This window comes from Pezoporus flaviventris, unplaced genomic scaffold (genome assembly GCF_033815535.1).
Source record: "Pezoporus flaviventris isolate CSIRO_AGI_PZ_B2104156 unplaced genomic scaffold, CSIRO_AGI_Pfla_v1 ptg000078l, whole genome shotgun sequence".
NCBI classification, from domain to species: domain Eukaryota; kingdom Metazoa; phylum Chordata; class Aves; order Psittaciformes; family Psittacidae; genus Pezoporus; species Pezoporus flaviventris.
This window is the reverse complement of record NW_026892626.1, coordinates 14,574,701-14,584,377: the sequence shown is the minus strand read 5'-3', so window position 1 is coordinate 14,584,377 and position 9,677 is coordinate 14,574,701. Positions and strand designations below refer to the sequence as shown.

The following is a 9,677-nucleotide window of genomic DNA, read 5'->3' as shown; positions in this document are numbered from 1 at the left end:
CCCCTTCCATTAAAATTTCCCTTCAGTCCCTGTGCTACTATCTCATTGCTATTCTTCCAGTCCTTACTCAGCAATCTGAGGGTGAGTCGATTAGCTATTAAACCCAGAGATTTTGGCACTGGCAGCTGAAGCCTCTTCTTGTCAGTATTCCCCACGCAAACCTCCTAATCAATGGGAAATTTTGTGGAAGAAATCTCCCAGGAATGGCTTTTTGTAACACAACTGTCAAACCAGTAATGCCTCATGAATTTTACTGGGTGCAAGGGATTTGAGAATGATGGAGCTGACAGCCCTGCTTCCTAAACTGAGTTTGGAAAGAGTAAGTGAGCTCTTGTGGGCTGCATGAAATATCTCATGCTGATAGGACGTGCACTGAGAGGCGTACTTCTTCATGTACTTCTGCATTGCATTTGTTGCTTGGAACCTGCTGACATGTCCCTTCCTCTCCTTTTCCCCTTCCCTCCCTTTCCCAGTGATTGTAGTTTCTCTATGCTGTCGGTTTTGCAGAGGCTTTTGCTGTATTCACAGCAATAACTCATGTCAAGCACGATCTTTCCGGCCCTGTTCAGAAATACTTTCTGCAATTGAATTATTTTTCATAGTATTTTTCGTCAAGGCTCCTCCCGTGGCTGGCAAAAACAATCTTCAACTGAGAATGTCTTATTTATACCAAATAAATAGTTAAGCTATTAGCTTAAGTACAGACCAATCAAAAATCTATAGCTAAATGAGAACATGTTGATTCCTCCATTCATTTGCTCCAAAAGTGCTATATCGGCGAAAAATCCTGGAGTGCTCAGTGTTTGGAAGTGCTGAGCATGCAGAACTCTCCACTTGCTGCTGTAGACACGAGCTGAAGGGCCTCTCAGCTTCAATAATGCCACACTTTCTTGAATTCTATACACAGCTTCAGTCTGTGATCTCGGCTCAAATAGCACCAGGCAGAAGGAAAAGGAGAATCACTCGCATCAGTCCCATCTTTGTTGCTGCAGGGGAAGTTTCAAGAGGGAGTGTTAGGACTGTAATCACACCTGAAATGGTTCTCACTTTCTAATTTTCTGGCTTAGTTCTACTGAAGATAACTATTTATCTTCCCATGGTTAAGTATCAGGAGCATTAATTACTGAATGCATCTGATACTTTGGATGTTAAAACCAGAAAGTGTTATTATGGGCTGGTAAACATCTTGATGTGGTCCAGAGTCTTTATGGATTTTTGTTTCTTGCTTTGATGGTGTTTTCAGGACAACCACTATACAGAACGTTTGCCTTATCATTCACAGGGTCAACCATATCATTCCTGACGAGGAAGTGGAAAATTACTAATAAAATAAGAGGTGTTCATACCTGAAATTCTTGTGTTTTTTTTGTAGTTCTAGATGGTGTTTGTGCATCCAAATGCTTGTATTTCTGTACTTGCCTGGACAGATTGTTTGTTTCTACCATATTTGCCTTTGTCATGCATTCCTTGTGGTGTATGGCATAAAGTCATAGAATCCTGAATGGTTTGAGTTGAAAAGGACCTTAAAGCTCATCCAATTCCAACTTCCTGCCATGGGCAGGGACACCTTCCACTAGACCAGGTTGCTCCAAGCCCCATCCAACTTGGCCCTGAACACTGCCAGGGATGGGGCAGCCACAGCTTCTCTGGGCACCCTGTGCCAGCGCCTCAGCACCATCACGGGGAAGAGCTTCTGTGTAAGAGCTCATCTCAATCTCCCTTCTGTCAGTTTAAAGCCATTCCCCCTTCTCCTGTCCCTACAGGCCCTTGTAAAAAATGCTGCAATGTTTTTTCCTTTGGAGAAACATTTAACATTTACTTCTAATTTATCATCAAGAATGTTTCATATATCCAAATGAAATCCAAAATGTCAAGCATCCTATGTATAGCAAACACCCTGATTGATGAGATAGCAGCAGAAATTCAAGGTGGGAAAAGTTTAATCAATGAAGGAAAATACACCAAAAATTGTCTTGGATTCTCTCATCTGGCTTGGCATACAAAGTATGCCCTCCCATCCATCACCAGGTACTGAAAGGACTGTCCTACCACCACTTCCAACGCTTTATCCACTTTTCATAGTGCACAACGAAACACGCCTGCAGTTCACATTCCCAACAACCGCCTTTCGCAGTTTTAGGGGGGGGAAAAGTCAATTTGATTTCACTATGGCTTCTGTACTCAGCCCATGAGCGGATCACGCCTTTCCCCATGCTTTACAATGCTCGGAACGTTTATCATTAACCCCAAGTGTCTCAGTGGCGCTCCGAGCAGCCCGCTCCACCGCAGGGACGGCCCGTTGCCTCTCCTTGAGCCCGCACAGCCGCGGCGAGCTGCGGTGCCGCCGTCCCCCCCGAGGACGTTACCGTGAGGCGCTGTCACCGACCGAAGCCCACCGCGGCACCGTGACCACAAGAGCAGCCCCGTCCGCGCCGTTCCCCGCCCTCTCCGCCCGCGCTGACAGGCGGGCGCTGCGGAGGAAGGGGAGGGCGGCGGCGGCGGGCCGCGGCCTCACATGACTGCTGCCGCGATGGACGGCGAGCCACCGGCGGGCACGGAGGGCGCAGGTACGGGGCGGAGGCGGGGGGGGGGTGTTGCAACCCGCTCACAGCTCCGGCACCGCCGCGGTGCCTCCGGCCGGGACGCGGGCAGGGTGAGGGGGCTCCCCGCCAAAACCTGAGGTAAAAAGGCGCCGCTTTGCCCCGCTCCCCACTGGGGCGGTGGGGGCCGGGCCGGGCCCTGCCCGACCCGCAGCGAGGTTACCCCGCAGCCAGGCCGTTGCGGTGGCCGGGTCGCGGTGGGTTCCCCTCCCCTTGTGAGGGTGAATAAGGGGCAGCCCCCCCCAGGGAGTGAGGACTTGCCGGCTTTGGGTCTGCTTCCCGGGAGCCTGACGGCTGGGACGGGGATGGGCGCGGAGCGGGACCGGACCCTCCCTCTGGAGGGGCATGCGGCTGAGGCGTCCGCGAGCGCTGACATGGCCTCGTAGAAGAAAGTTGGTGCCAGCGCTTGTGAAATGAGCAATGGAGGGAGGTCCTGGGTGAATGAAGAAGGTAACGTGCTCGGCTTGTAACAGTTAAACCGAGGAAAGCTTTTAGTGGGGAACGGGGTGTTAACAGCTCTCTAAAGTTCTTTTAAAGTGGCTGAAGTTTCATACTGGCAATTCCTGCTCTGTGCACAGCAGTTTTTCCCCTCTATTTGGAAAGAAGAACCAGTAGAGGTTACAAGTGGTTAAGCTTTATGCAAGGAAGGATAATTTGGTTGGGTTATACTCAGAGCCCAGTGTGTGTGTGTTTTTGATAGGCCTGTGATGCTCCTGATGCAGATAATGCTTTATAAATAAATTATTTTGGAATACTTCTGTCCAGGACTGATATAAGATACTGAGCAGCAGCCTTTGTGGAAAAAATGTCCTACTGTACCAAAGAGAGAGCTTGTTCAGGTATGTCTATTATGGATTTACTGTCGGCTTCAGGAGCCTGATAGAGATAAACCAGCTGACTCTGAGTATTCTTGATCTGATTAACTTCTGCACTGGTGATGGTGTTTCTGTCTGATCTACTCACCTTATGTAGAAAACTCAGCTTTCTTTGACCAAGATGCTATCGTGAGCACTGAGAGAAGGTATCTGATGATCTTAGTGAAAGAAAAATAATTCTGTTAAAGCCAGAACCTTTTTATTTCTGTCATCACGGTGAGGGTTCAGCGGCATTGGAAGTTTCACACCCGTAGGTAACTGGTTTTGCTCCCATTTGAGCCTGGTTTGCAGTGATTGCAGAGAGCTAATCCAGGTGTGTTGGCTGGGAAGAGAGGTTTCCCATTTTCTTCTAATGTTAACTCTTTAACTGTGTGTGCAGCATGTCGGAGGACTTGGTAGGGAGGGCTGTACCCATTACAGACAGTAGAAATCGCACATAACCACTCCGGGTTCCTTCGCAGTCTTCAAGTTTTAGTGCAGGTTGATGGAGAAAAACTTATTAGTTACACATGTGGAGCTGGTACAGAAACAGAGAAGCTTTGATTGCTTTTCAGCACTATTTGAGATGTGAATGAGCTTGTTCTAACTATAAAATGTGTGAAAAGACCATTGGGAGACTGTCATGTGTGGGGTGGCACATAGTTATTTTAATGCTTAGATGCCAAGATCAAGTTTTCCCCCAGTGTAATTAAGAGGGTGAGAAACGTGCCTGGAAGATGAGAAGCAAACCAAGGAGATAAACAGTTTCTTCCGATGGGATTTTTCTTGACGAGTTTAAGGAAGGATGATGGTGGAAACTTGGCGGTTTTGTAGTTAAGCCAAAATGCCCTTGTAAAAGTTTCCTGGAGTACAGTTCTGTGTGTCATTGCTTGTTGGGTTCCTGTTTTGGATGTGAATTTTTACACTTCCAGCCTTTTTGTTAGAGCTGGGTGGGAAAAATGATAGTTTAGGAATCTTCTTGTGTGAGCTGGGAAACTGCCCCAGCAAGGGGTTGATGTTTTGTCTCTGTAGCCTTTGGGAACATTCCTTGATGGATTTTTTCCTCCCCTAATCCTGTTATTCTTCAATGTGTGCAACTCCATCTCACTTTATTGTAAGTTTGGGACTGTGGCTCCATGCTGTCTTGTGAATGGTCTGTGTTCCATGTATTCCCACACTTGGGAAATCGATCACTTAAGGATGTAATGGCATAGTTAAAACAACAGGTTACTAGGCTTAAAGCTAGTTCTTGTTCTGTCACGCAGATTTACTGTGTGGTGTTGGAAGGAGATAACTTCTTGTTGGAGGGTTTTTTTTTTCCTGCTGTAGTAGTGATTGGGGTACTTTGAGAACCAGTTAAAGGCCTACAGCTGTAGGGGAATGCAGAAATGCAAGTGCTTTTAAATCATTATTAAACAAAGCTTAGATAACGTCATCTACTTTTGAGTTGTGCTGTTACTTCTTTGCTTCATCATGAAATGCACCAAGTGCAAGTGCTCAACAGCAGTCTTAAACTGAGTTGGAAAAAACCCCAAACAACAAAACAAAATCAAAACCTCAAACAGGCACCAGAAAACCCCAGCACCTGAAAAACAAAGGGAAGAAAGCTCAACCAAAAGAAAAAACCCCAACCCAAAACCTCCAGCGCAGCAAGCACAGGATGCATATTTGACATGCGCACTGAGAGAGCTGTGGTAGTGTTGGCTTCTTGTGTTGTTTTTGAAGGAGAAACCCCAAATGTTAGAGCCTGTTTTCCATCATCTAATTTTATGATAGTGTATGTATCTTAGGAACTTGTTTTGGCATTGGATAGCTTGTGTTTGCAAGTGAATTGTTGGGAAGGGAGAAGGGAGGGCACTATTGCACCATCTTATAGTTAGAATGAAGCTAAATACGATTGCTTGTACCTAGTGATAAACATGGACTTTTTTGCCACGTTGGACATAGATCTGTGTGTCAGTTAACTTTGTTAGATAAAATAGACTGATTCCTTTGCATTGCTTCTCTCAAAATAAGAGTTGCATGGGTTTAAGTTCCTTAAAACACCAAACAAATCACATACAGTTGTCTCAAAAGATATATAAAGCTTTTAAAGGGAAGAAAGTTTTGTTTGCCCTTTTTTTGAGGGGGGGGGCAACTTCTCTTTTTCTTTGCTTGTCTTTAGGGGATTTCAAATCATGTAAGAATTAAAAGGAAAAGAGTCTATTTGAAGTTGCTGAAATCTGCATCAGCCTTCAGAGAAGCTGGTGTGGACACTGAATTCTGGAATTATGGAAGAGTATGTTTGGCATGATAAGGGGGAAGGGCATTTCCATTATTCCCGAGGCTCTTCATGAGAAGACAGAAAGGAAGGGGAAATGCTGATGAATGATATATTTACATTGCTGCTTTAGTATTCCTGGCTTAGGAGTCTGTACTGGAGCCCTCATTTTTTGCTAGGGAGAAATCTGAGGTATCTGTGTACGAAGCCAGACAGTTCTCACATTGCCCTCTGTTTCCTGTGAGCTGGATCACCTCTGCTCCACATGGCCGTGGCCTGTGAGGATGGAGAATAAACCTTGGCTATTTTTCTTTAAGGCTTTGCTTCCGTTCACTCTTTTCTCCTTCTAGAGTATCTGCTATTAATGTAATAAGTAATTCTATGGTACCCTCTACTTAAGTGTCTAATAAATTTAGCTGATTAGCACCCTGGTGTGATAAAGAGTTGTTAGTACCATCCATCTGTAAATGGAGATAAGGCTTCCAAGTTCAGTTGACAGAACTTAAACAGGGAAGGGAGGTCTGTGTTGTGATTTACCACCTATGCTTTTAGCCCTCACGTTGCCCTTCTCTGCTCTGTGCTTGCTCACATGTAAAACCTCTGTGCAGCTCACCAGGCACTTGAAATTCTACTTTGGGTTTCATAAATGGATGATCTTAGAAATGTTGATGGAGGAAACTGATCACTGTGGAGGGTGGTTTGGTGTCTGATTCTATGAATGGCAATCACAAACATTGAACACCAACTAAAGTGCGAAATGTGTGGTATAAAGTAGCAAAGCTTTGTTTTGCTGTAGTACCCTGTGTAAGTTTCTCAACCCCTTTCAGTCCAAAGGCTGCCTAACTTGTTCCCAGGGAAAAAAGCCTTAAAATAAGGAAGTATTATGCAGTAGCTTCATATTTGTTTTGTTTTACAACCAAACAGAACTAAGTCTGTGCTTTGAATTGCTTCTTTAAACTTTTATTTCTTACCTTCTTATCCTCTTGTTTGCATATGAATGCAGACATATATTCTTTTTAACTTTTATATCAAATTGTTTTCAGTTATCCCAGACCACTTTGTGGTGTTTTATTGTCAACAGATTGAGAAACTGCTGTAGGGAAAGCCTAGCTTGCGCAAAACAAGCTGATTTTGATTTTGCCTGCTTCCCCGAGTTCCAGGGGGCCATTCCATACCTCATTTCTGTATTCACTTGCTACTCCATGTACATAAACTTTGCAGCAGATAATGATCTGCTGAAACCAAAGGGAATGCTTTCCAAACTCACTGTTCTCCAGCAGAGAGAGCGTGATGGGAAGCATTAAGTGTTTTGTTACAATGCATGTAAACCTTTTTACTGGTTGAACATGGGCTTTCATACCAATGAGTTCCCACTATTATCCACCATTCCTGGCCAGGGCTCCTGAGGCTGTTCCTGAATTGACTCTTTAGTAAGTAGGATGAAAATGGGCTGAAGAATAGCTTCAGTATATATTGCTCTGCAGGGTTAGTGTTAATGCTGTGATTAAGTGTTTTCTAAAACAGGTTAACAGCTGTTCCAAAGTCATCTTGTTGTGTTCTCAGACCAGTGTTTGAGGCTGTAAATTCACTCCAAGTAGCTCTCTTGGTGATATGGAACATGCTGAGATTATTAATTAAACAGTAATTATTCACCCTTGTTTGTATGGTTGTCTGATTTATATGATTTCACACATTTAGACAAGGGTGAGATCTAAAGAAGCTACAGAATGTTTCAGGAAGAGCCCAATGTGTGAACTGCTGATAAAAACAAAGGCATTTCCTGTAGGTGAGCTTTTAAAAAGCAAATTTAGAGAATAACTTGATGAAAACTGGCGAAGTATTACAAGTGAAAAGAGCCACGTGAGTGAATTGTCAAAGGAATGCCTGAGTCTCTCTATGGGGCTTCATTTCAGTTTCTTACAGGGTAATGTGGGTTCAGACCATTGTAAAGAATCAGAGAGGCCTCGCCATGGGTTTGGCTGATCATGCAGCAGGCTCCAGGACTTACAGATGAGATCCTGAAGGATTCATGGTTCATCCTATAAATCTTTTCTCCAATGATTACCTTTTGCCACTGGGAGTTTCAGTAGTTCACCAGACAGTGCTGAGCCACGCATTAGGGAACAGTTTGTGCCATGGAAACCTGGCTTTTTTGGTTGGCGGGCAGAAAGATGGAAACAGGGAGAGTGAATCAATAGGCAGGAGTGCTGTGTTAGTACAGGTTGGCCCTGCTCTCAGGGAAATAGGTGTGCTGCAGTTTTGGCTAGTCCTCCTCTGGGAGCTAGCTTGCACTGGCTGCGAGTGCTTTAGCATCCCATTGGACTGTGGAATTCTGTGTGAGTGTGCGTGCATTGGAGCAGCAGATCTCTCATGTCATGTTGCATTTTGCTGATGTGTCTTGAGCAATTAAACCCATGAATTACAAGGGTGTGCACCCAGAGAACCGCTGCTTTGGAAAAGTGAGGCTGTCTCCTGCTTCCCATAGTTCTTTGTGGGTGTATTTTTGACACTTCCTTTTGACAGTGTGGTTCATCATACCTCACTGCCCTGTGAAAGGTCAAATATTTTGCCTTGATATCTGTATTCTGTATGTGCTTTCCTCGTTTCCTTTGCAGTTCAGCACCTGTCTGAAAAGCGGCTGTACAGATGTATTATGGCTTTATCCAGCAGTATTCCATGTCAACACTGAATTAACTTGCATTATCTTGCTACAAATTTCTGGCAGGTAGCTAGAACTTTTCAGAAGCTGCTATGTAACCCCTGTGTAGGTGGGGTTGGTAGGTGATACATGAGTCTATTAAAGCAGAGGTGTTAAGACTTGCTTCTCTGAGTCACGTTTACAGGAATCTGAAACCTGATGGGACACGTGGGATAAGGTCACTTGTCCTGGATTTGGTTTTATGGAACAAAGAATGAAGTGTCTGTTCTGAAGCTGTGTATCTAAGGAATTGGAGATTACTTGTTTTCCCCCATTTATCAGGACCTAGAGCACATGAAGAAACAGGTGGGAAATCCTTATCAGGAGGAGGCCAGGGCTTTCAAGTTGTGGATATGTGTTCTTATCTTCCCTGAGTTAATCTCTTACAGTTGTCAACTTTTTGAACTATGTATCAAAGCTTAAAGAAATGGTTCTTGCTTCTGTTGTGTTCCTTTCTTTTTGTGTCTCAGAATTGTAGATCTGTTTAAGAAGGGCCATATCTCTTGTACAATGGCAGGAGAGGGATGATTAATGCTGCCCAGCTTGTCTGGGTAACTATCATCAGTGGATTTAACTTGCTTTGTCAGAGAGCTTGCTTGCAGTGTCCCTCTTCAATAGACTGTAGGGAGCAACCCACATGTTCCAGGCTGGAGAACAGAACTTAGGTGTGGGTTGAGTAGATTCTTTTCACTCTCTTATGTATGAATGGGTAGGGGAAAAGGAGTGCTTTGGAAAACAATGTAAGCTTAGTATATGGTCGCATATGTGCAGTTATGAAGTCAAGTTGAGCTAACGGGCTGCAGTCAGTCATTCAGTAAGGGGGTACTCTGCATCACCATCTTTGCTGCTGCTTTGATGTAGTTTGTCCTCCAGGGCCATATTCCTAAGAGCATCTTTGTCATTTTTGCATGTGTCTGGGGATCAGAATCTCTTTGTCTAAACCCATCCAGCAATGGTTGAATTCACTGTCAAATGCTGTTTGACTTTTAGCCGTGAGCAGTTGAATAAGTATGTTTGAAATATTTTGGCAGAGATGGCTGTGGCAGAGGAGCTGTGGGTTGGTAGCTCTTAATTGGGAACCTTTTTCCCCTGCTCTTGAACTTCAGTGTATTAACATAGCAAATTACTGTAGTTCAAACCCACTCTAGCCTACTGTCATAGGGTTTAATAAGAACTCTGTCAAATGAAGTGTCTCCTTCCTTTGGAATGACATAAAATTAATGTATTACATTTCTGCAGCGCAGTAAAATCACACATTTTCTTTC

The 9,677-nt window shown here is 44.4% G+C and overlaps 1 protein-coding gene across 5 annotated transcripts in view; it reads left to right on the top strand.

The window, feature by feature from the left end:
• Positions 1-2,431: 2,431 nt before the first annotated feature.
• The window catches only part of SNX8 (sorting nexin 8), a 24,757-nt gene continuing 17,511 nt past the window's right edge, over positions 2,432-9,677 (top strand). Inside the window, exons 1-2 of one of the 5 annotated variants that reach the window (XM_061473558.1) lie at positions 2,432-2,567; positions 3,366-3,439. In XM_061473558.1, the coding sequence (XP_061329542.1) occupies positions 3,406-3,439 (34 nt within the window). In that variant the 5' untranslated portion in view covers positions 2,432-2,567; positions 3,366-3,405. Of the gene's footprint in view, positions 2,568-2,913; positions 3,051-3,365; positions 3,440-3,572; positions 3,730-9,677 lie in introns of those variants that run through there. The other 4 variants (XM_061473560.1, XM_061473556.1, XM_061473557.1 and 1 more) reach the window with 4 other exon arrangements.